At 37.7% G+C, this 27,613-nt stretch overlaps 1 protein-coding gene across 2 annotated transcripts in view; it reads right to left on the bottom strand.

The window, feature by feature from the left end:
* The window catches only part of PTPRN2 (protein tyrosine phosphatase receptor type N2), a 641,953-nt gene that overhangs the window by 459,810 nt on the left and 154,530 nt on the right, over positions 1–27,613 (bottom strand). For both annotated transcript variants that reach the window (XM_064638038.1, XM_064638047.1), the window contains one exon: positions 20,419–20,532. In XM_064638038.1, the coding sequence (XP_064494108.1) occupies positions 20,419–20,532 (114 nt within the window). The remainder of the gene's footprint in view (positions 1–20,418; positions 20,533–27,613) is intronic.

Raw genomic sequence — 27,613 nt, 5'->3', positions numbered from 1 at the left:
TAATTGAGAGGAATTCACCGATACCTGACTTCTCAATGGTCCTGGTAGGAGACTAACATACGGTATTTGTTTGCATAAATACAAAGGTATTCGAAGTTCTATCAAACAGATGCAAGAGATTTCCTTTGCAACATAACAGAGAGCTACCCAGCAACACTGGTTCAGTGCTAATTAACACAGGAAGGGGAAAATAGCCAAACTATAGAATCTACAGAACCTCTAAAGTCTCCTTCTCATATCTTGTCCTGACACTGTCAGAAATAAGGTACAGACTTAGATAAACCAATAAGGAACAGGAATTTTTCCACCTCCCTGGACAATCAAAGTACACAGATTTAGGTGAACCAGGACATTTATCTGATCCATTTGCAGCTTGTACTTCTGTACCATGTACAAAATTCCACACACAGAAGCTTTTTTTCCCAACAGTTAGAGCCATTCCTTCTCCATCAGAAAGACTTGTATGACTTCTACCAGATTGTCAGAGGCTAAAACCTCACCCACAAGACAGTCAGTGCATGAGCAAAGCACAGTTCCTTAAATGCCTTGGCAGTCTGCCTCCACCTAGGGGCACATCAGTTCAGCTCCTATGCCTGTTCAACCCCTGCCCTTTATACTTAAGTAGAAAGGGTGACCTGTCAGAAACTTGTCCTTTTTTTTCCAAGTATCTCAGCTACTACAAAAATCATATTCCCCCCTCCTCCAAAGCAAACCTCACTCAAAAAGATCTTACCTTTAACTTCCTTCATACTGCCCAGATCATATGACAATAAATAAATTCAGATCACCTGCGGTAAATCTAAGTTGGTTAGCCCAGAGAGGAGAGAGTTGCATTCTTATCATCATCACTCTAAAACATCTGTTCTTCTGATGGATGTTGACACACTTTATGTTTATAGCAACTTTTATTTAGCTAGTTTCAAAGTGTATTTTTAAAGGACACGAGCACTAACTTGTTGTATTCTTTCACTTTTGTTATTTGTGGATAAGGAACTGAAGTTTTGTGTGCAGACTGTGTAACCCTGTCTCCCTTCAGGACGACAGCCTTCACTTCCACTGCTGGCATTGAAAAGACAGTTAAAAAAGGGTGGCATTAAGATCATATCCATTGCATGTCAGTGAAATTAAATGCCTTTAATCAGTCAAGCTTCTTTACAACAGATGAAATGAGGTTTAAATTAGATTTAGGATTTGCAGTTAAAAATATTTTGGTATGTCAATCAAGCCTCAGCCAATTAATTAGCAACATATACATTTTATTTCTAAAAAACATGTGCAAACGTCTCAAAACTAGGCAAACCAAAACTCTCTATAGTGCCAGTTTTCTAACTGAAAAGGAGAGTTTTAAAATCATTCTGAATATCTACATACTGAATTTTCAGAAATACTCAGGCTGGAGACCACGTTCCACAAGTCACAGTGTACAGCAGGTCCCTGGTAAAGCCTGGTATTTAAAGAGTACAACCATTGAGCAGGATTGTTGAAAGCAATATTGTCTAATTAAGCAGCAGTGATCTGACAGAAACGTCTTCACTATGGCTTCAGCCTCCAACATTTAGAGAACCTCCCACTGAATGGTAACATAAATACAGGCAGCTCTGCAGCGAGGGTGAAGGGTTGTCAATACAGTGACATTAGCATGCACTTTTGATTTTCTCCAACTAAACACTTAGTTTAATAAACTGAAACCATTTTACTGCTCTAAGTGGGAATATCAAGATATCGGCTGAAGGGAATCCATAACAGAAGGGTAATGAGGCTGCAGTATTGAATTTTCACCATTAAAATCCCCAGTTCTCAGTTTTCTCCTGGACTTCTGATGGAAGTAAAAATCAGCCAGAAACCCCAGGTATAACCTACTGATTTCCTTTTACAAATCACTTGGAAAGGACAGAAGTGATTGACCTGGGGAAAACGCCTTTGTACGTAATAGACTCGAGGTATCTGATATTCTTGCCTAAAGCTGTGTGTTCAGGTCTTGACAGAGTGAATTTTTCAGGCAAAGACATATCACCCTTTCTTCATCCCCGTAGGGCTCCTGCCACAGCAGACTTACTGTCCCTATGCCGACCCATGGAGTTCCATAGTTTCTGTGTGTTGTGCTGATGCTCTTTTAAGGGTCCATTTCTTGTCTCTTGAATTGTAGGGTCTCCAAAAGCTTTCTGTACCGAGTCTATTCTGTAGTAACCAAAACAATCTGCAAGAACAGCTTCTAACACTATCATAATACTGTAGAATTTGGTTAAAAAAATTTAAATTCTGTTATTTGGAATACATTAATTTAATTTTTCACGCACCATTTTTGATTAAAAAAAAAAAATCATCTAAATCATAAAAGTCTGCTTCACTTTTTACAATTGTGTTCAGCACAGATATCAAAGTACTATAAAGATATAGACACCAAATAAGTAATTACAGCTTTGTCCTTCATGAAAAAAAAAATATACTCTTAGGAGCAATCCAGCCTCAATTTAAATCAGTAGGCCTGCATCATGTATTACCTTATTGAACTCAGAGATCTTACAGTTGATGGCAGGCAGCTTTTTATATACTTTTTCCACTGTTTTTTTCTATATTGTTTTTTAAACAGTCTTTCCTTTCCATACTAAATGCAGAAAAGAGTATTTTTTTTAATTCAGGTGAAAAAAACACTCTTACTGTAACAATCAATATAATTATCCCATTATCCTACACTTTGCTATTTACATTCCTCTCCAGAATTAATTTGAGTAACCTTTGTTACCATATCAACAGCTCTTACATCAAAGTGCAAGCAAGAGACCTTATTTATTTATTTATTTTAAAATCAGATCTGCGTTCCCAGGTGGTGAAACCAAAGAACAGAATAAGTTCTTCATCACATTTTGGGAGGTGTTTTGACCTCCCTGTTATTGCCAAGGCTGTGTCAGTGCACAAGTGACAGAAATAGCTGCAATATCTTTTTATTGATACTGTATTCACTTTATCCCCCAATGTTAAGTTTATGGCTCTCCCTAGAGAACTGATATCACATTCACATCCCCATCATCACAGCTGTGTGAGGACCACTCTCTAGAGTCAATATCAATCACACCATATGTTGTCCTGAAAAGCAGATAGTGCAAACATGTCACCTTACCCTCTGACCTGGAGAATTAGAGTTTAATTACAAACACAGGCTCCACCTCCTTTGTTTTCAATTGTGTGATAACACAAAAGAGGTTATAAATATTCAGAAATTATTGCTTTTACCTACTCTGTGCTTTCCCCTCACCCACCTCCCCTTCAATTCTTCTGATACTGATTCTTTTAGCAGTTCAGAGAGATTTTACTTCTATCCCAAAGCTGTATCTCCTCTAGCTTTTGATCCAACAGCAGTGGCCATCTCCTAGAAAGCACTAGGTCACTTGTAAATGCCTTTTTAAAGTCAATTCTGTTTTATAAAGCCCAAGGCAAACAGCTATCAAAGCAGCTTTCTCTACCTCTGTCCCATTATGCTAAAACCAGCTTGGTGAGAATGGAGGCTTAGACTTCACGTAATCCCAGCAAGCACACAGCAAAAAGAGATGAACTCAAAGAACACTAAAGGGTTCAGATCTCTGTGTCACTTCTGATTTCCTGTAAAATCTCAGCTAATCACTAAGGTCCATGACCAAAAACATATTTAAACATCTTATGTAGGCAGGAGACTTGCTACTGAAATAAATTTAAATGTAAATATTTACATATCTCTGTGAACCTGACCCTTTAGTCCTTTGTGGCCCATCTGTGAAATGAGGATAACATTAATTCTTTATCTACCAGAGATAGAGAACACAAATACTGAAAATTAAAAGGTGCTCAGATTTGATTGTAATATAAAAACAAGAAAACCCCCCAACAAAACAACAACTTTTAAATGCATGAAAGCCTTAAGATTGGAGGAGGATTGGAATAGATATGCTCAGTGATTTGTTCGTCTTAAGTGCAAACTTTCTTAGATAAAAAGGAAGGATTCTGACTTCACTGGTGCCTTTATCTTATTGCTGCTTTTCTGGAATATGCTGCCCTTATTCCCCCACAGAGGCTGGCAGCATGTGATACAGCAGATGCTGAACCTTTTAAGTCTTTGACAGTTAACGTTTTTTTCATAAATTGTAACATTAAGCCCAAACACTCTGCTTCGTGTTTATGCTGCCTCATTTAGATGAACCTGCTTCTTCAACAGGAACACAGAAGGAAAATAGTCAAACTAATTCAGTTCTGCATTATTTGTCTGACAACATGTTTTTAGGAGATCCTGGAACATTTTTGACAACTCTGAGAATAAGGGAGAGAGACCCTTAACACTCCTGAGCACAAAGCATCTTCCTTCCAGATGTGCCTGCTCTGCTGGGGGCAGCATCAAGTGAATTGATGCCACGTTCTCTATCATTTCTCTTAGCAGAGCTGAGACAGAGCATGCCAGCAGCAAGTGCTGTTCATCAGTGGGCTCAGCTTCCTCAAAAATTCATAGGGCAAAAATCGGATGAAAATACTTCTAGAAGAGCACCTGTTTATACTTACTACAGGTAGCCAGCTTTCTAAAGAATGAGTGGATAACTCAAAAGTGCCTTAAAAAGGGATCTTGTCCAAAATAACACCCCTTAGAAATGATCACAAGGAGAATATATGTAAGGAAGACACAGTTAGCCCAGATCCTTATAAACTGTTCTGGGGAGGCATCTAGAGTACACTGGCACTCTTTTTCTGGCAGGATCACAGCACTGCTTTCCTGCTACTATTAAGCTCCCAAAAAATTCTCCCTTAACATCAGCCTTGACACTGCTTCCATAAAGAAAGAAAAAAATATAGAAAGGAAAACAATCCAATCTTTTTGGTGTAGTAAAAAATACCATTTTTTCCCAGAGTAATGGAAATTCACTACGGAACATTGAAAAATGAAGCTTGATCCCAGAGACAGCAATGGGAAATGGGGCCAACAGTAGTGTTTCAATGCAGCCAGAATTTGATACTAATTAACAGCAATGTAAGAAATTAAAGGGTAAATGGACCTATTAGATTATCTACTAAGTATACTTTCCATAAAGAAACAGCTTTCCTAACAGTCAAATGATGTATCATATGGCATAGTCACTCTGAATCCCAAAGCTGTCCATCCTTAGAGGCTGCAGCGTTTCTTAGTGAAAAATAAGCCAAGACACAGATTTCAAGGCAGATGGAATGCAGCTTCCAGGAACTCAGTTTGCAGAAGATTAAGGGGCAAATAATTGGGTTCTTTCCACAGCTGGACCACAGTTAATCTTGGGCTGCCAAAACAGGATTTGGAATGGATCCATGGCAGATTCATTTTTGCTCTTAAACTTTCTTGTACTTTTCCACATCATCATCATTTCAGTGAAATTAGTTCATCTGTTTCCATGCCCAATCCAGAAGGTGCTGGTGTTTTCCCTTTCCATTAAAAGCACAAACATATGATGTATGAAAAATTCATAATGAGAATCAGTGGTGATACAGCCAAACTAAGAATACAGAAGATACTGTGGAAGTATCCATGTGATATCCCAAAAAGTGATGATGGGATAGGAGACAGTGGCCAATGGCCTGTTATTGTGAAAACCTAAAGCAAGTCTCCTATGAAACATATCCCTATTGTGCATATCATCACTTAAAACCTGACTTCAAGAAACCAGTTAAGTTTATTTATTAAGAAAACCAGCCTTTACCCCTGATAGGCAAAAAAAAAAAAAAAGCATTAGGATAAAAATACTAGATCCAGGTTTCATTTGCGTCATACTGCAGTAATTACAATTGAGGAGAAAGTTTCCTCTGGTGCAGTGGGTGGAGGAGTAGTGTGCTCTCCCTGGGCTCTGGCACCAGTGCAATATTTATCCTTGGAAATGCAGAACTTTTTTCAGCTATGACTTTACTTCAGAGTAATTCAGGCTCCTTTGAGGGATGCCATGGGGTGTTCACAATGAGCTCTGGAAGCCCTGGCCAAGAGAAGAAACTATTAACTGTTGTAGAAGTTATTTTAATGAAAAACAGGACACCTGTCCCAGAAATGTGCTGCATTATTTTCTTGAGAGGACTCAAGAATCACTATGAACGATAAGGATTTTTTGCTTGAGGAAAGACAATATCCCAAAAAAATGCTTTTAATATTCAGAGACTGAATTTCAGAGATTGACTATCGCTGCTCTACAAAGGACTTTTAAGGGAAACCCTGTGCTGACAAGATCCAGTTATCGCTTAGCTTTCCTCCTACTTCATCAAATCATGGCTTCTTTGCTTTAACACCAGCTTTTAGTTGCTTTTCTGTGTTACAAGTAGTTTTTCCATAGTAAAATACAAGAATTGTGAAGTCTCTAAAACCTCTGAATGTCAGAACTTATACAAGGGAAAAGCTTATCCCGTGCTTGCTTGGTATCTTGCACTCCTTCCCTCTATCCCTAAATATCTGCTACCCATCACTGTCAGAGGATGTTCAGCCAGACGAATCACTTGAGTGAGCTAACACTGCACTTCATCATTTACCAGCCCAGAGCAATGGGTTTTTACACCTATCCAGACTTGTTAGCTGGCTAAACCAGACAATTGCTTCTGGATCTTTTATTTCAGTCTGCAGAAATATGCTAGCAGACATAATGGCTTAAGAGGGAAGGGCAGAACAAATGTAAAAATTAAAGATGGTGTTTTGTTGCCATGGGGTAACGTCAACAAAATCTGATTTCAGACAAGGCTCATCTGGGACCAAAAAAGCCAGATACAGGATGGGACTGTGCTTTTTTGCATCTTCCAAGTATCTTCTGACAAAGTCTTCTCCCAGCTTTGACAATACACAAAAAGAAGTTGGATTCTGTTCTGAACCCCATGTGAAGTAGGGCAGACAAACAGAAATGAGTCTCTCAAGCAGTTCAGACTCCCTTTGAAGAACCCTATTGTGCAGTATCAGAAACATGGAATGTAAAGGTGGACAACTGAGGAAAAGAGCCAAAGTTTCAATGACCCTCCATCTTTAACTTGTGAACAACGCAAACAGATACAAAGGTTAATGAAAATTATTACTGAGGTTGAGAATGTTGTTTTCACATTTCTAAAGCTATGACTTGAGAACTAAATTACTGGCACAAAGAGCCAGGTAACCTTAACTGGTGTGGTATAAAGCCGGTTCTGTTGGAATGAATGCAAACAGCTCACTCACTGTGCATGGCCTGACTGCATCAAACCCACTGATAAAATGTAGCTTCCCTCCAACGTACAGCAGCCTACAAACACACACACACTCTGCAATGATTGACTTTTTATTGCCTAACTAACTCAAAAGAAAAATGTTGAGCAATTCTGCAGCCTGGAAATGAAGGATCCCATGTAATTTGACCTGAAGGTCCTTAATTCTCATATTTATAGGAGCTGCAGTATGCATTTCACAAATCCTAAAGAACGTAAATATCACTTGTGCAACAACAGACTGCGCTTAACATGAGAACTAAATCTAGAAATACTGAATTTAAATCCATTAATCAGCAACCTAGCAAAGCAGGTAAGGAGACTGATTGTTGATTATTCTCTATATATCTGTGATTCAAGCCCAGATCAGTAATCTTTCTTTCAAAAGTAGACAGAGACACCTGATGAATCCTCCATAAATTGAAAGAGCACATGGAAAAAAATAAGATTCGTTATTCAGAGTATCAAGCACCACCAGGAAGAAAATGCTAAGTCCACACTACCATTTTTAACAGGGATAATAGCCTCAGGATACTTTTTCCCATCTCAGAACTGGTGACACTACTCTCAGGTCTCCTGCATTTTGTTTAAATTCTGCTTTGTGGGATTCAAAGTCCTGCAGTGACAAAATCAATACTCATGCTCCACCTGCTGCTCGCTCTTCATTGTACCACTAAAGTTGTTGCATCTGTGCAGGTGACGGATGTTTTGGAAGCTCCTATAAAAGGTTATAAAAGCTCTGACACATATAAAAGGTTTCACCTGGTTTCTGCAATCATACCTGATTTTCATACCTGTAAAACCTGTAAATTACCTGTAAAACCAACTTACCTAAGTACATTGTCAGAGAACACAGAGTCAGCTGGTCAGATCTTTATGTAGATACATTCAGGAAATTATTTATGCAGGTGTAAATTTTAAAAGAAAAATTAGTTTAAAAATAATCTTAAAAAATAGATAAAACAATATCTGTGAAAAATAAATAAAGCTACTGCAATTATACCTTGTTATTGCAGTCTATTGTATCAAGTCATTGAAAGCACGATAGCAAAAAGTCATATTGACTTAATGATATGTTGCTTTCCAGAAAAAAACATTGTAACACTTCTGCAAGAAGTTTCATATTAAATGAAGAGCTTGTTGGCCTATTGTGCAGTCATCCATGAAGGAAACCAAGGGCTCTTAATTCTTGCCCTTTAATCTCTCAAGCCCTAGGTGGCCATACCAAAGTAAGGCTCAGCCTGAAACAGGCAGTTCACCCAGACATCCAGTGTCTTAGCACAGATCCTCCAAAAAATAAATACATTTTTTTCAGGCATGCTTTGATTCCACCATCCCAGACTTGAAATTCTGAGTATTTTTCATCTCTTTTTTTTTTTTTTTGAATCCTTGAAAAAGAAAAATTAAAATAAAGAGGAACATCTCAAAATACTCCTGTATGGCAACATTAGAAAATCAATGCCATTTCCTCCTTGGCATCACCCCCCCTCAGCTGCCACTTGCTCGGTAAAACAGCAGGAAGGTGAAAGCCTCTAAAATGGCAGGTTTTACTACAAAAATTGATGCTTTCAGTAGCCCCAGCAAGGAATGACTAGTAGAAACATAGATAGGTGCTGTATTTTGAAATTAATAAAACAATATCAAATAAGGACATTCCTGACCCACTTTCTTTGTAAGATGAAAAAGATTGCAGTTTGACTATTCCAACAAATCTTCTACCACAGCATTTGTGAAATTTATAGAGGTACGATAGCTTTATTTCCCCAAAAAAAGACAAATTTTCCAACTATCTACTGCATCGTTTTAAAGCACTGTTTTAAGAAAAATGAAAAATAATACTACATGGCATAGTCACTAGAAAATTAAAGACATGTAAACAGGTTTATCTTGTCCCTAGTTTAAAGAAAAGTGGTGAAGCAAAAAAATAATTGAAAATTTAAGATCACAGGAATGTTCTCAAGGCTAAAAGCTGAACTACCTTCCAGTGAAGATAAGTTCATATCATCAGTTGTCAGGGAAGGACCTGTACCATGATCTGTCAAAGTTAAGTTCAAGATAAAACTAGGATCTATTCTAGCATAAATTGCACAAAGAAGTTTATGCCAAAATAACACAGCAGGATTAGAAATTGCCTGAGCCCCTGCTATTCAACAAAGGTCAGAATTTGAGCAGTGATTAGTTTATGCTGCTACATGGATAACTGATGAGTACCCAGAGGATTTCAGAAAAAAAACAATTTAAATGTTGCAAGAGTATGGGCCAGGGTAAACTGCAGCAAAGTTGAAATTTTTTTTCAGTGACCTTGGCACTGGGAATTTGAAATAGTTTCTCAGGTTCTGTTCGGCCTTTGTGAGACTATCAAAGCTGTACCAGGACCTACTTATCCTTAAAGCACAAATTAATTCCTCTAAACACCTCCCCACAGGGCCTGGAGCATGAACTTAAATACTGCATTCAGTGAGACCAAATTCACGTGGCTGCATGAAAGAGCAGAGGTAATCAGCTACTGACTCCCCAGCCAAGTTGTCTGAATTCAAACCCTAAAAGCACTTGTTTCTCTACTGTTTCCAAAGATCCCCACAAGAGAGAGGCTGCAGAGGCCTGTCTATGTGAGCTGGGGCCATCCACACCATCAGAGCTCACAGTTTGGGTTCAGCAGCTGCAGAATCAATCCAGGGTGGCAAACTGCTCAAAGGACCATCTTGGAACTCAGTGTCATTAAGAATGGGATAGGATGTGGCCAGGAAAATGGGATGGAATGAGGCAGGAGAAATGGCATGGGATGGGATGGGATGGGAAGTGAAGGGGTAGAGGATTAACATTTTGCAAATTTGCAACCTCTTGAATATTTATATTGGTTCAAGATGGCCCCCACAGAGCAAATGTAAGCCTGCTATCAACAAAATTGTAAAAGCAATTGAAATAACATTTCATCCACCTAACATGTGCTGACATTACCAGAATGTGGATCACCTGCCTACACATTGAACAAACTGGCATAAGGATAAAGATCCCCTTCCTTAACAGAAACAGCAGGCTTGTCCTAGAGCTCTCTGTGTTGATTAGCTGCTGACCTAAGAATAAGAGATGAATGTCATCTCTTCTCAAAGTTCAATGGAAAACAATTAGTCACAAGGAACCCGGGGTGAGGTGAAGGGTTACAGAAGAGAAGTAAAGAACAGGCCAACAGAGAGAAGGGCAAAGTCGTGTGCAAGAAATAACAGAGATCTACGCACATGTTGTTCAGTCACCATACCCTGGGGAGAAAAACACAGTGGATTTTATAAACAATGAGCCACCGCTCTTAGAAACAATGTTTGTATGTTCACATATTTTTATATACTAATTTTGACACTGAAGCAATGTCTTTAAGATAGCCCAGTAAAATGCCAGTAATGCTTTACTGCCAGTGGTAGGCTGAGCCTTCACGTAATTTTTTGGCATAATGCAGGAAGGAAATCTGTTGGTTCCTAAAGGAGCTGAATGAAGTACCAAGGTGAAACAATAAAATCATACAGAAATATTTTAGCAGAACAGGTAAGTGACCAATTTTATCTAAAATCTAATCGAAACATGAAGTGGGATTTCTTATATACTAAGTGCTAAAGTTGAGCACTTAATTAGACTGTCAAATCTGAGGACTAGAAGCAGATTAAACTTTGGATACTTATATGCAGTGATCAGCCACTGCAGTGCAAAGGAAAGATTAGATGATCATAACTAATCTAAGTTTTAATTAAAATTTAAAAGCAGACAGGTTTTGCACTACCCACAAGGGAGAAAAAGCTGAGTTATGACAAGATGGGTTCAAGAGTATTTTTCTCATTTCTGAATTGATTTTTTATCCAGTCTTTCTAAGGTTATTCTCAGCTTAAAGAAAATTCTCAGTTTAAGCAACTACCACTGAGGGCCACATTCCATTTTTATTTATTGACTGGTGGAATTACCTCATGGGTTAATAAGATGGGTAGTAAGATGTTTTCAGTGCTGATGAACATTTTAATTTTAGACTTAAATTTAGTGTCTTTCTTTCTGAGCATTCGCTGCCCTCTGCTCAGGCCTGCAGGCAACGCCCAAACAAAGTTCACTTTGATGGAAGAAAAGGGAAGAATATTTTATCATTGTCTCTCCCACATATATGCAAACACCTGCTAATGCCCAGTCTTGCAGTTTTCAATGAGGACTATTGTTAATATCAAAACTATAACCCAAAACATATGATAATGCATTTTCCATTCTATGTAGGGCTGATTGACTTATTTATTATGATTTCATTAGGTGGAGAGTTTAACCCTTTTTATATTTATAAATTGTTTGCAATTCATTTCTGACTTCTGTAGAAGTATTCACTATTCATAAATATTTTATGGAGTGTTAAGGTGAATGATTTTTATTTTAATGAATTTTTTAATCAGTTTCTTTTTCTGTGGCCCAAGTCACACAGAACTGACCTTAGCAAATACTTTCAGTGCATGATGATACTCATTACTGTTAGGAAATTTAGAGTATTTCTGAAATTAGAGTAAATATAATCAGTCTATCAGGTTAGAAATTTATGGATGATTAGTATCAAATATGATTTGAAGACTTGAAGTATTATCATTTAAAGATGAAATGTCCAAACCTTTAAATTTTTTTTTTTTTTTTTTTTTTAAGAAAAACTATAGGAGATACCAGCAGGAGATTAAGGGGAAGAGGCCCAAGGGCTCACCTAGCACAAGCATATTGCACCAGCCCTTCTCCTGGATGAGAAATTACTGGCACTCCATGAACGAGCTGCATGGAAAGAAAGCTTGTGGGAGGAGCAAGAAACCTGGAGGAGATGGAGGGGTTGGGAGTCTGACAGTGGGAATGCTGCCAGGCAGCTACCCCAGAGGGAAGTGAAGCAAAGATTCAGGAGGGCTCCGTAGGGCGAGCAACGGGCTCAGGTCTCTGCAGGAAAACAAACTGGGTGTGTGCTGCTCCCATGCAGAGATGTGGGCAAGTGGGTAACAGCAGGGAGCCCCCACAGAGGCAGGGAAGTGCTGGGCCTCCAGCTAAATTGGGGGGGGGCAGAAAATTTAGGAGATGAAAGAAGGTATCTTTCTGTGTTGGAAGTGTATTGTGTTTATATATTTACACTCTTGATCAAATGGGAAGCCTGGAATTTTACAGAGAACAGACCTACCTCATGGAGAGTTGCAAAGGCAAAAGGCGTATGGTTAACAAAATATCTGACCTTTTGATCTTGTAGCATTTTGAATTAGGAGGGGGCTTTACAAAGTTTTGCAGTATTGGCTGGTATTAAATCCTTCATGTCTTGAATGGGACTATGAGCTAAAACCTAATAACTACAAAAAAATGAAAAGCTCAATGTTTAACGCTATATTGAACATCACTAACTATAACATTATCAGAAATGAACATAGAGTTTACCTGGAAAGACCTGAAATTCATCAAAGTATTAGAAAAAGCTGAACAGGAGTGCTAAAGTGTTTTCATTTCCTTACTCTCTCTTCTAAGGAAGGGATGAAGGAACACCTGAAGGCTCAGCACATCTTTCCAGGAATGTATCAAACAACTAGAAGATGCTCAGGCAGGAATTTTGGCTGTTCACAAATGCAATTAAAAAAAAAAAAGGAACAAAAAAAGGTAAATTTCTCAATATTGCAGACTCATGAGCCTTCCATTGTCTCTCTGTGTCAGAGGCTTTGTGTTGTTGGGTAGCTCACATGCAAAATAAGGAAAAGAAAATCAATCATCTGACCATGATAAAGAAATGTGATAATACAGCATTCAAACCTCCCCTCCCCAACCTCAAACTGGGATAAAGAAAGAAAAATCAGTTTAATAGCTGTATGTATGACACATGCCAAGTCAAACAGGAAGAACATTCAAAGCCCTCCTAAAAGATTGGAGATTCTTTAGCTAAAAATGTAGTGCAGGTCTGTGTAAGGTTTAATTAGAAACCAGACAGCAACAAGAATAAAGACTAAAAATGGGGTGAAAGTTTTTTTTTTTGTAATTTTAAGATTGGGAGAAGCTGTACAAGAAAAACTGAGCAATGGAAAGTGTTGAAGGCATAGTACCATTTTGTTATCATGAACTGCTCTGTCTCTCCGTGACCACACACATATGTACAGGCAACACAAAACAGAAGGAGAAGCTTGTGAAATACAGTGAGTATTTGCTAGGAACCAGCATGAAAGAAAGCACAAGTGGAATTAAAATACATATTTAACATCACTCAGCCTTTTCAAGAAACTGCTACATTTGTCAGAAGCATTCTACCACAGCCATGAGGCAAAGAGTGAAAACATCTTAAGCAGAAAATAAAAACTCAATCTTTTTTTCTGTACAACAAATGGAAAAATAACTTTTTTGGGAATTCACACTTGTCACTAAAACAAAGTAAAGCTTCAATCATACCATGATTGTGTGAGGGACATGATCTTCCTGTTGAGGTTTCATATGAATAAGATTAAAATCATGATTTTGAAAAAGCCTAAACATTTCAGAATTTGGAGTACCTATTTAAAACCTAAAAAATACGTCATTAAGAGTCGATGTCTTAAAAGAACATGAGGCCACGGAGGTCAAGATAAAAGCTGTGGATGAGGAAATGCAATGAATATAGAAATAAAAGGAAAACAAATTCCCTAGTTATAAACAAATCAGGAAGAAAGCAGTGGTAGTGCAATGATAAAAAAAAACAGTCTTATGTTGAATATGTAAATGGGCTATAATTATAGATTAATGGTACAAAATGGCATAATTAGTTTGGATATGCTATATTGTTACTCACAGTTTCCAAAAGTAGTGTTGTTAGAGAATATAGCAGCTAAAGAAGTAATCTCATGCTTGAATTGATACTTGCTGGCATTCCGAGTGTGGGAACAACTGATAATGAACTGCAGTTTGATTGCTGCATTTTCAAGTGTGCTTTAAAAACATATTATGTACCTGTGTCACTTCAAATCCAGTATTTGCCTGGCCCAGTGGTCCCTTGGAAGGTGCTAATTTTTTTAAAATTACCATGAGAGAATAAGAATGAAGTTCAGAGCTGCTTCTTCCATAGAAGGAAGAAACACAGACAGTCCCTAAATTTCAAAGGCCAGAAAGAGAACAAACCACAAAACAGAGAGCACAGAGAGCTTCATGGGAAAGACAAAACATTAATGCAGAGGTTAAAGTCCATGAGGTGCCCCAGACATCTTCAAAACAAAGGAAACAATGTAGGAATTGATCGGCAGTCTTTGATATTTGCATTATATTATCACTAATTTCTATGTTTCCCTTGGAAGAAGAGCTGTAAAGTTACCTTGGCCACAAAGAACTTGATACATCCTGATCCCAGTTGACAATTGTCACTGCTAGTTGACAGAAACATGACACAAAGGAGACATGCAGACCTTTTCTCCTTTCTATCAAACATAATAGTTAATGTGCTATTTTATCAAAAACACAAGTAAAAGCTCTGATTGATCATTCTTTTTAAACAAAAGGGATGTGATGCTGTTGGGATGACATATATGTCTTCAAAAAATCCCATTATTCAAATGTTGCAGCATCAAAAAGCTTTACACAACAGTGTTATGGATGCGGATAAAACTAAATATATATATTAAAAAATATTTCCTCTGTACTTTCTAGCATCTTTCCCCTGATACATGAAATCTGTTTCACTCCTATAATTTTTATGATTCCAACGTATTCTTGCTAAATACCAATTTCCTGAAAAGAACGTTTCTCACAAATACATTACATGGCAAAGAACAAGTCAATGCCATGTCAGATCACGCCTGGTAAGCAGAGCAACCATAAAAGGAACCAAAAAATAGAAAATATTTTTTAGTTCTGTGCTGTGCAACACACAGGTGTTTAAAACAGGATTTCAAAGTGTATTTTTTCTGCTGCTTTATAAATAAATCTTTTTGCTTTTACTGAAACTCGTTCTTAGATTTCTGAAGTTCTATTTAGGTCTTTGAAGACCAAAAAATGTCAGTGGTGCTTTAGCACTTAACAAAGGCAGGAATTTTCTGCAACCTTTTCAGCACGTTTTTGTCCATTGAGCCAAAAAGTTAAGGCAGCGTGACAGTGATACCAGGAGAAGGTAAATATGTCCAGTCCCAGCTGAGTTCCTCCACTGTAGCTCGTCATGGGGCTTATGCTTCAATTCCTGGCTTCAGCAGCCATCTAGGAGAAGAATTTGCTTCACAGACAGATGTCTGGAGCAAGCTGATGCCCAGGAAATCAGATGTAAACACACTGCTCTCTGCCAAAAGAAGAGTTTGCCTTCACTTATATCAATATTTGAATTTAAAGACAAACCTGTTTTCTCCTACCTTTCTGGGTTGCAGCTTTCTGTATACCTCCATAATGATATGATAATCTGCTCACAAATATGTGCAAGAACTGCATTATTCCTTTTAAGTTTATTTCAAAACTGAGCTTATAAAGGTTTACTTTCAAGTCTTACCTTTGCTGCAGTAACAAATGATACTTTTCCTTGAAAAATAGTCCTGACTGAAAGAAATGTTTAGGAACCCTTTTGTAATTCACAAGCCGTATGTGACAAGTCACATTCATTTCAATTTTCAAGTTAACTGATTGTAAATCACTTCAGTTTTTTAAACAAATTTGCTGTAAGAATATAAAATTATTTCTAGCAAAGTTATATTAATCACCTTACACTTAACTGCTTCAAATCAATTTCAGACAAATAATTTTTTCTTCCTGTCAAGAACTTCCTGAGTTGCAAAGAAATCAAGTAAGAGGAAAAAAGTGCTGTTTTTTTCAAATAGTCTGTAAATCTGTTGCCAATTTCCACAGCCCATGAGCCTCTCCAGAATTTCTTACCAACTTAAGCTACATGAATTTAAAAGCATATCCTACTGTTCTCTTAATAACACTGTTGATTTTTGAATACCTTAAGCAGGATTTTCTTAATAGAGTGAAATAAACTGCTTTCGTTGAAAGCAACATTTTGAACAAGAAGGTGTTACCGCAAAAATTAAGTAGCAGCAAGCATACTGAGGAATTATTTAGGAATTATTCCAAGTCACATAAAAAAGCCCCCAAAAAATATTCAGCTGCTTTGTTTTTCAAATAGTCACACTGCACGGTTCCTGCACTAAAGGGACAATAGCTGTAGTGTAGCTACATTTTAACTAAAACACAAGACAGAAGCTGAAGTACTGATTATTAGTCTAACAAGGTTTATTTCTAATACAGAGTGTCCTGTCAAACTGCGCTAGAAACAGTGCCCAGAGAGCACACAGCAAACACAAAAATATGACTTCTATCTCCTAACCCGTGTGACACCAAGCACATAATGCTGAGAAGGGACGAGCACTGCAAAATGTGTGCTTGGACTTTCGTTACGTTTTTTCTCCAAACATGCAGTGCCCACTCCCAGTGGCAGAATCCTGTGTCAGGTGGGCATTTGTTGTGACCCTCTGCAAATATCCTTGTTCTGATGCCTTTAAGGAAGTGTGTCCTTCAGCCTCCATCTCTGAGCTCCTCTGCCAAGTAACGCTCATTGCTGTGGCAGCTGCACATTCACAGAGTGAGCACCGTGTTATCATCATGGTGCTGTTTCTAACCAGTGGTCAGAAATTATTCTATGAAGCAAATGTAAACGCCTCTTAGAGTAACCAGGTTGAGAAATACTACTGTTCTCCCTTATGATTGCTTATGGTGATATTCAAGTACTATTTATGCTTCATACTTGGAGTTATAATGTCCCATGCTTAGCCCTCCTATCCTGTTTTTCGTGGTTTATAGGTCCATAATCAATGTGAAACCGTTCCACAGTCATACTAAGAATCTCAGTGACGTGATCATTTTGCCTTTAGAATAATATTGTCATGACAAGAAGAAAACAAAACAAAAATTATAATCGATTGAATGCATTTAAGTAAAGAAAAAAAAATATTTTCTATATTTTAGCTCAAACCAGGAAATGCATAGTTTTATCATTCTTGGTATACTCCAAGAAGTATCTTCTTCCAAGTTGGACAAGGTGAAGCAGAAGAGCAAAAGACCAACCAGCGGGATAAGTATTTCCCTTTCCTTCAGGTACTACTCATTCACCCCTCTATGCTGATACTTCCAATATTTCCCTTTTCAAATTATTTAGTCCCATCCTTCTGACTGCCCTGTTTATCAGACAACAAGAAAAGTTTCAATTCCTCACAAATTAATATAAATTATAAACTATAGCACCACCAGCTTCGGAAAGTGATTCATTGTGTTTCAGCAATGGTGAGAAGGGTTTTTCCCATACAGACAGTCACACTTACAGAAATGGAACCTTCAGAAAATCTTCTTCCTGAAGGTTTGACTGCTTCAAGGACAGTGGGAGTGAAAACGCCATAAGCAAGGGTATTTGAATGCTAATAGATCATTTCATCGTAGAGAACTATCTAATATTCCAAGGCATTCGTTTCTATCATCAATCTACTAGTAGATAGTGTAGACAAAGATAGACTCAATGTGTAAAGAAGACATAAAAACTATATCATTATGAAACCTGAATTCAATTTTAGTCAAAGTCCTTTATTAAACAGATTATCATCAGGTGTGTCACTCATCTAAGCCTCTGTCCTATGCTTCCCTGTTGTAGTAAATGTTTTGAGTTGGCAGAGTCACAAATTCTGTTTGCTATTCACCCCACATTGTCCTGTGTTTTATAACATCTCACCAGACATTCTTCTGTTTGGACCACGATTCAAATATAGGCATCACTTACAAGCTACCAGCAAATAGGGAAGAAAAAGGATGTACATTTTGTGAGGTTTTCTGTTGTTTTTGGTTTTAAATTCTATGGAAATAGACGTAAATAGACTATTGGTAGGGGGGGAAAAAAGAATTTTTTTGCTAATCATAAGACCTACTATATAGTCTTTCAAGAGAAAATTGTCCTGCTGTTTACAAAAAGGAGAGAACAGATGCTGTCCCCTATCCTTTTCATTCCAGGGAAGGTGGGCAACACCAAGCTGAGCTAGACAATAGTATTTCAGAGACGACAAGAAGAATGGGGTATTACATAGTTAAAGGAAATAAGACCTCTGAAAAAATGAAGCCCTTTTTGGTGGTTGCCTGAAATATTTGCATGGTCTTGACAATGTCTTGCTTATCTACACTGCAGAAATGGTCATCCCATGTTGCACACAATTTGCAGGAGAACAGCATTAACACTGCAAGTGACCATCACAGCCAGAAAACACGACCTGAGGGTTGGATGTATTACATCTGATAGCACCAGCAAACAGCAGAATCTTGTCTGAGCAGCCTGATGTCAGTAATCCATTAATCTGATAGCCTGTATTGATTCTACTCCTTCCATATTTCTGTCCTCACTAAACAAAATTTGCCAAGATACTGAGAGTAAAAAAAAAAAAAAAAAAAAAAAAAAAAAAGAGCGATTTTATCACATCAATCATTTGAGCAAAAGCATTCCAGCATTCTGTTATCTTTCACAGATATATTTAAGATTCCCTTCACTGGGATACCCACAGGCCACAAAAACTGCTTGCAGAGTTTTGTATCAGTTCAAAGCATATACACATTTGGGTATGCACCTCTAAATGTCACAAATGAAAAAGGATAAAAGCAAAAGTCCTTTATTCTCTACCACGGTTTCAAACTGTGCGTTCCTTGTCATTCTCTTGCTGTGAAAAATTATGAGACAAGACCAAATTTAAAGAGTTTCTTTAAAAGAAGTATACTGCAGTTTTCTGCAACAGTTAAATCCAGAGAGGTGGGTTGAAGATAACAAAGATCCTAGAAAGGGTCAGTTTATTTATCAGAGAAGCACTTGGTAGGGGGAAGTTACAACAATTCCATTGAACTATCCAAAATCTTATGGTAAGCAGGGAGACAGAGACAGGTAAGCATCCTCTGAGATGATCTAGGGTATCCCATCACCTGCTATATGTGTCCCTTCAGAGGAACATCAGTCTCCTGCAGATCTCTTACCTCTGACATCCTCATGGAGGAAGCTTTACACAGAACACACGACCCATAGTCAGGAGATGTGAATGACTGCTGCCTGTCCATGCATGCAGGATCACTTCAGGTACCAATTTAGGTGACTTAGTGCTTCCCCCACCTCACCTTCCTCATTATATTCAGAGACTAGATACTATTTTTTCCACTCACACAGTATTGCCCTGACAAAAGAGTATTTTCATAAATCTGCTTGCATTACTTAGCCTTTAGAAAATGACAAGTGAAAGAGCCACAAGTACTATTCACATGTGACTGTTAATCAGCCAGGAGTTACTACAATGAAATTTTGCTGAGTTTGTCTCATTTGGACGGGTTGCTGGACAGGAAATAAATTCCTGGAAAATTTTTAAATCCTCTAAATCAATGATTTCCAAACAAGAAGTCCAGTCCCTGAGTATAGCCTCAAACTTCTGAGAAATCCATTTTCTCTCATCATTGAACTAACATCATGTTAATACAATATTCCTACTTTGCAATCAAGATTGTGACTGGAAAGTATTCAGGAACAAACATCCACATAGATGATGCAAGCGCAAAATCAACCATTCCAACAATATTCTTGGAAAAATTTAGAACACAAAGATTTCTTGGTCCTGTGGCTGTGTCCAAGTGGTTTATCTCATGTATTAGTATCTAAAAGGTTTGTTCACCTTATTGACTTTCACTTTATCCAAGTTTTGATTTGTTAGTTCAAGTTATGCCATTCAGAAGCTAGAACATCCTCTCTGGCTTTGGAAAGTGCACAGAGATTATCTTTGGAAAGGTGAACAAAAATTAAAAGGAACAGACTGGATACAATTTGTAATGAAATCAGAGCAGTTCTGCTTATCTGAATTCACTTGAAAGTTAAATACTGTTTCCCTCTAACTGGAAGTTCTGTGTTTTCTGCCCATGCACCCTGAAACACGCTGTGGGGCAAAAGTGTACCTGACAAACTTCTTTTCTTTCCTGCTGATTTCTTTATACAATACCAGCATTCACAGACCCTAAAATTTTCTAGTATAATGTCAGTCACAGACATGTGTTACATGGGGAGGAAGTACCTCTCCTGGAATTGCTTCCCCAGGATTTTGTGGCAGATTCAGTGAGTCCAAAGGCTTTTTACTTTTATAAAGTCTGCACTGCAGGGCCTGAAATACATTGTGTTCAAAAACTTCTGGAGACATCACCTCAGAGGGAGCACAAAGAATTTTAACCCCCAGTGCATCTAACCCCACTCCAGAGTTTTTACTGTACCTCTGTGTGAGAGCTTCTCCAGGATGATCTTCAGATGCTGCAGAACAGGGGGTGAAATGTCATATTTATAGATGTCTATTGCTGGCATTCGCTGACATCTCCCAAATATTCCATCTGCAGGAGAGAGAAAAAGAAAAGGAAAAATACACATTTTGTTTTCTGAGAGGAAGAACAGTGTGATGAGATGCGCATTTCCAATGGATCCTAATTATATGCTGAAGGAACCTTTTAAAAGACACTTTAAAAAGCTATCAAAGGACTACTGAAGTCATGAGACAGGATATTTTCTATCAAAATAAATACTGGAAAGATTATTAGTTGTAGGAATATTCTATTGTACAAGTTATGCATACAGTTTATTTTATAAAGTATTTTCAGACTTTTGCTTCTCAACTCTCTAGATGTAAGAATCCTTTACTGACAATTCAGTGGGAAAAAAACTTAATGTTCAATGCCTACTATGTTGCAGATGAAAAGTGCAGCATCCAGAAATATAAATATTAATTTGCAGAAACTATGAGGATTTGCTGAAACATTTTTAATGCAGGAGTTGTGTGTTAGGCATTGGTAAATGAGAACTGAATCCATAATGGCTAGTAAAGGCTCATTTCAAGAAGTACCCTCTAATGAATGCAATAAAAGAAAGCTGCTCACAGAACAATGAGATATTAATGTGGCCTAATTTATTTAGCTCCATTCCATTTGTCTGAAATGACAGACTCTTCTCATCAATGTCTTTTCAAATCACACCTTCTAATTAATTTAGCTTCTTATTAGTCTTTATTTAGAGAATTGTTCATTTTGAGGCAAGCTTCCTGTGTATGTGTGGGAGGAACAGGGAGTTCAAACATTCAAATTACCTTTCTCTCTTTCATACAAAAGCCTAATTCAGAGCCTAGGTGCTTCACATACAATCTGACCATCTGCAATTCTGGGTTTCTGAGAAAGAAAGTGGTTTCATTTATTGTTCAAAATAGTTCTCTTCTATATAGTGATCCAAAGGAAGCAATTTAAATGCAACAAGTTTAATTAGCAAAATATTCTACTGCAATCCTAGTTTTAACACAGTAATTACTTCTGCTCTGATATTACATCTAGGCTCCAAAAGGAGAGCTACACCAGATTAGCAGAAAATAAGGGTAAGCATTAATTTGCAAGCGTCCATTACTTTCTGTGCTACTTCACAGAGCTAAAGGACTACAAATGGGAACTACTGGCCCAGCTGTTCACTAAACACAAATAATGGCATAAAAGAAAATAAACCAAACCAGGATGCAGAAAAAGGGCATTATTAGCCCTCACAGTTATACACAAATACCTCATTGAAATTAGCCAACTTTTTCTTTCTTTGCCTTTCCAATCCTCCTGTCACTTATAACTGCCAAATTAAGTTAATCCAAATTAAAAACCTACATCTGAGTCTAATTTTGCTATTGGAAACTAAGTTTAATTTGGAAACCACATAGACAGATATGGTTGGGTTTCTGCCATATAATGTAAAAAGCAGCCTAACAGCAGATTAAAAAACCCTCTTTTTAAAAATCTGTTGCAGTTGGAAATAAGCAAAGTGTATAAATATCAGTCACTTGTAAATGGATGGATAACAGGAATAAATAAGGTTCTGACTCAGAAAGGAATAGAAGAACATTTCAGTGTTAGGAACAAGATTGTTCAAAATGAAACAGCTTGACATAGAGAGCTCCAGTTTGGAATACCACCATTACTGGCTTAGGAAAAAATCTATGTTTATATAAACAAGTAATATTCAATAATTTTTTGAGATAATGTACCTTAAAAATAATTATAATCTTATTTTAGAGTCCAGAAAAGCATACACATTAAGTACAAATTAGAGTTTTTTGTATTAAGTATCATTTAAGGGTATCTCCATGGATGCAAAAGCTAATTCACTCACAAACTCTAAAAGAGACCAGACCCTTTTTCCTAAGCTTAGAGTTTTCAGAAACCTGTAGCCTACTTCCTTTGAATAGAACAAAACCTATTTGAATTCTAAAATTAACAATTAGCACATGAGTCTGAGCTGCATTATACAATCTATCCAAAAACACTGGGACTGCTTAGGGAGAAACTGCAAGTTACTTTGGCTTTTGTACTTGAAATATGGGCATCATGAGCTTTGAAGAGGCTGCAACCACAAATAGTGGCTCTGCTCAATGCAGCATGAGGAGAGTGGAGCGGAGCGATGCCCCCAAGGAGGGGTTGGCAAATACCAGCTCTTAAATACAGAGGATCTTTATACTGGGGATTACAGTTGAACTGGAGTCATGCAAATAGTACATTTCATAGTTCAGCTGCTTTTTCTAAAAAAGTAGGAATTTTCCTAGGTTTTTCTATTTGCTGGGGTTGGTTTTACGGTTGGGGTCATTTTGTTTGATTTTGGTTTGTGGTTTGTTTTTTTTTTTTAATTATTACATTATTAAGGTTTCTGAGGCAAGATTTAAGACTTAAAAAGTTAAATTGAGGTTGAGCATTCAATTTTCAGGGCACCTTTTAAATAAACTTTCTTGAAATTACACAGATTGCAGCAGGGAATGGGGAAAGGCAAGGAAGACCCATTTTACCAAGAAAAATTTGTAAAAGGTGCCCTTCTTTACCTTTAAAGAAATCTCTTTGGCATGATGTGGCCCAAAATTGGAAATGGTTATGGCCCACCATGAACCCCATTTTTACTTAAATTACAGCTCATGTTCCAGAACTGTCCATCTTAGTCTGCTGTGAGCTATCCCAATCTCAGTGTGATATTCACTGTGAGTCAATACGTGGTGCATCTTTCTGGAGCAGCTGTGCCCACCTCGGTGTGATGTGGGGCTGTTGAAAATGGAAAAGCTCCCGGACTTTACGGTAAGTGTAACAGGGCAGAGGAAGTTCAAAGCATGACTGATGTTTTAATAATGCCATGCTCTGTCTGCCTATAGCTGTTGAGAGTGTGTTCATACTGAACCTTCATTAAAACTGTGTTCTGAGAAGGAATGTGCTGTGCAAAGGACATCTGCTCTTTACACACGCCCAGAACGAGGGAAGGTTGAGACAACCGATCAATACACACACATATGGTTGCTGTTAAAGTGCTATCATTTGCTGTTAGCAAAAAGTAGTGTCTGAAATTTCCATAATAATGTCTTATAAGTTATACTTAGACCTGGAAACATCTGTGCTAACAGCATGCTAATGTTGACTTTTAGACAGCTTCTGCATTTGTTTCCAAAGAAGAGACTAAAACAGAAGAATAATATACCCATATACCCAAGGAGGCAGTGAGATGCTTCTTTATCTGTTTGGCTGTTTTGGTTTAACATTTGAGAAGAAATGCAAGCATAAAATTGTACAAGCTTTTATTTAAATCTTGAATTTGGACAAATATTTATATATTACAAAGTTAGATGCTAAGATTAAAATACATAAATTCACTTAACTCAGGTGTCTAGTAAGACCTCAGATCGTAGCAGACAAACCTCTTTTATTAAAGACAACACCCTGGAGCATAGTAGATGTATTTACATTGAGTATTTATCAAATTGTAGTGAAAAAAATTACAACTGATAGATTAAACCATGAGCAAGTCAAAACACAAGTTCTGGAAGTGTGATTGTTGAGAAAGGTTTAGAAAAGAACAGAAGACGCCCATCATTATTCATTATTAATGCTCATTCTTATTAATTAGTGCATATTTATGACCTCTATTACCTGCTGAGGAAGTACCACATGGCATTCATGACTGACATCTAGGTACAGAATTATGTAAAACCTATAGTTTGAAACAGTTTTGAAGAGTTGGTTGGGCCAGCATTTTTACTTGGTAAGGCAGACAGGCATCATGTGCTTAACAGGTACTAAAAAATCTTTGTAAGCTTGCATTGAATGACAACCTTCACCTTGAAGGCAACACTATTTGTGGGTAGCTGATTCATTAAATTCTTTTTAGGTAGTGTTTCCTTCAAAAAAAAAAAAAATCAGTGTATAATAAGCTGTCCTTGGCAAGAGAAACATATCCTATCCTGGAACCACTAAGTATGGCTAATCTGATGACTGAAACTAAGATGCATCCAAGACTTGGCACAGTTTTGAATAATACCAGCACAAAAAGAATGAGTTCTTGTTGATCATATTTTGGTACTGAGCAAAGCTATGCAGACTGGTAAGGATGCTGGAGTTTTTCTGCAGGGTGCTGAAAGCTTGATATATGTAAATTAAAAGATTGTGTTGTGTAGCCATTAATTATTTAGATCTACATGCAGTGAAATTTTCACATGGCGCTGACAAGTGACCTTTGCAAAGGAGCCCTCAAGCAGATGCTTTGAAGCACCTGGTTCTTCTGCTCCTCAAACTTTGTGCAGCAGCCAGAAAAGAGGCAGCTCTCCACACAGCAACAGTACTCACACACAGGGGCCAACCAACACTTCAGCTTCCTTCCCCTTACTGCCTCACAATTGTTAAAAAATTATAAAGTAGAGCTGTGCATAAAACTAAGTTTTGCCCCATGGTGCATCCATTGTGCTTTGCTCCTGAGTCATGATATAAAACAGAAAATCCACAGAGCCAATAGTGTGTCAAATGGCAACTTCTGCCACCTTTTCCTGCATCATTTGTGCTCTTGCAGTTAACCAGAGAACTTCCTCTAATGTTTCTGCAGAGTTTTCAATGGGCATCATTCTTCAGCAACTTAACCTTCTGTAAGAAAATAATTCTTTCTTCTCACTGAATATGGACATCACTTCACACTCCTTCCCCCAGCTAGTGGTTTAAGGTACTGTAAGATCCAAGAGTAGCCCAGGACTAATGAAAAGGTCAGTGCTTATAAGGCACAGTTAGAGCCTGAGTTGCCTACTGGAGAGATTAAATCCTTTTCCAATGGGAAGCATAATATTTGCATCTCAAAAGTCCATTGATGCTGGACTTCAAGGTCACAGACTCTAAATGTTTTAGGAAGTATGAAGGAGACAGTTACAGTATTTTACTCTTCTCTCCCTGCTATTTCTCATAGTATGGCATTTGTTTTCAAAATCTTTTTTCAAAAATTAAAATAAAAAAAAGAATTAAATGTTACTGTTCCTTGGAGACATTAAGTCATTTGCAAGGAGGCTTATTACAGAACATGTAGTACACAAATCCACAATCAAGATTTACAACTAAGTTGTTCAGCAAACAACACATTCTTAATATTCCAATTATTAAAAAAGATTTGTTCATAATTTATACCTCTGCTTTAAAATTCTCTTTACAAGTAGGGTGGAGATCATACAGATAGAGCAACAGTGGCTTCTACAGCGTCACTTCTCATACAGTGCTTTGAAAGTGTGACTCCAACACTTCCAAAGAGCAAACCCTCACAAGTCTCACTGCAGTGGTTTGGCAGAGAAGCCGCTGTTTGCAATCAGGGGGAGCTGCCCCGCAGCCCCGCAGCTCCCCGTGGAGTCCGCTCTTCTGAGGGGGCAATCCCCCCTGCTCGACTTTTAAAGCCTTTTTACCATTTTATTTTGCTTATCTCGGTAGTCCTTGGTTATTTTCCTCGGTGGTCCCTTAGTTTTTTTTTGATTTCAGAGCAGTAATAGTGGCATCTAGTGGACAGGGATCAGTCCTGGAGCACACACTACTCACCTTCTGAATTTATTGCTCTCATATCCATTTGACTCCATCTGGAATACAGAGCTATGTAGTTCCAGTCACCCTCAGTCCACTCTGTCCTTCCCTATCCTAGTGGCTAAGAGGCATGTGGAAGCTTTTAAGGCAGCTATTTAAAATGAAGAAATATGATTTGAAAATAAAAGGCTGTGATATTTGTTTCTGGAAGTAAGGCATTATAAAGATCAGTAAGCAAAGTGCATATAGACTTTAACACAAGTATGTGGTGGTATTCTGCTTTTGCTAGTGTGTGAAGCACAAAACATTACACAGTAAAAGTAAATCTTCAACTGTAAGTAAAACACATAGCATATTTTTGTAGATTTATTATGTAGATTTAATAGAAACACCATAAAAAGCAGAAAACAACAAAGTAAGATGTTCTAAATGTGACTTTTTTAATCCAACAAAAAAAATGTCATGCAGTGGATAATTCTCACTGTCCAGTAAATCCACTCTTCCTCACCTACTAAATAAACTGCTGCCTGGGAGGCAAAGGTAACTTTGTAAATTCTGCTGAAAGCCAGATCACCTAACAGTCCTATAAAAGAACTCTAACAAGATTTAATGCCTTTTCTCACCTCTCTGGACACAGACATTTAAGGAAAAAGGTGGATAGCTGGTCTACTTTCAAAAAATCCCCAAACCTAAAACCCCTGAATATTTCTGCTGATCGAAAGAATTGGATGGGATATTAGTGATTCTGAAAGGGCTCATATTAAAAGTGAACATTACCAGCAGCATTAGTTAGCTGTTGTGCAAATACTCTGATAGGGCTGGGATTTGCAAAGCTCCAAATCATCCTGAGGCACGTCTGAGCATGAATAGTTCCTCTGGGCTTTACAGTCGCCTTGTCTCAAGGAATAATTCTGAGAGCAGGTTCTGGAGGACTCAGTCCATCAGCCAATAAAACAGATATAACCTTCAACGGAGGGGAAATATAAATTCAGAAACTATTTCTGTGCTAACCTGCTAATTTAAGTGGTGGATTGTACAGTCCCAAAGCATTATGCACACTTTCACTTGAGATATTTTTTTTTAAGTTACAACAGAAATATGTAAATTGTAGAGAAAGTAACTAAAAAATCCTCAGTATAGCAAAAAGGGTAAGTAAAGGAATGTGGAAAAGTGAGCTACACTTTAACAAAGCAAGAGGAGAGCAGGCTTGCCATGAAAAGAAGTGCTGCCTGATTCCAAAAAGCCCCTAAGTTATTCAGCTAAGAGAATGAGAGGTCCAGATTTCAATGCCTATTTTTTGTGATTCAGAGCATAGAAATGAAGCTCAGCCTTAACAGGTCATACTTGGGCCTTGCAACCACCGAAATAATGGCCATGCCTTGGGAGGAGAGGGCAGGAGGGACTTTTAGGAAAGGAAAAAGTAGAGATGAAAAGAAAGCAAGTCTTAACATTTTGCTGCTAGAGTTAATGTTCAAGTTGAATAATGCTTCAATAACTTGGGACTTCTTAGGGAACCAAACCTGAACTTTCCACAGCCTGGGAAACTATGTAGCATGAAAGCCATGGTTTTGGCTCTGTGATTAGGATAATAAAGGAT

Source organism: Pseudopipra pipra, chromosome 1 (assembly GCF_036250125.1).
Source record: "Pseudopipra pipra isolate bDixPip1 chromosome 1, bDixPip1.hap1, whole genome shotgun sequence".
NCBI lineage: Eukaryota > Metazoa > Chordata > Aves > Passeriformes > Pipridae > Pseudopipra > Pseudopipra pipra.
This window is presented reverse-complemented; position numbering and strand designations above follow the sequence as displayed.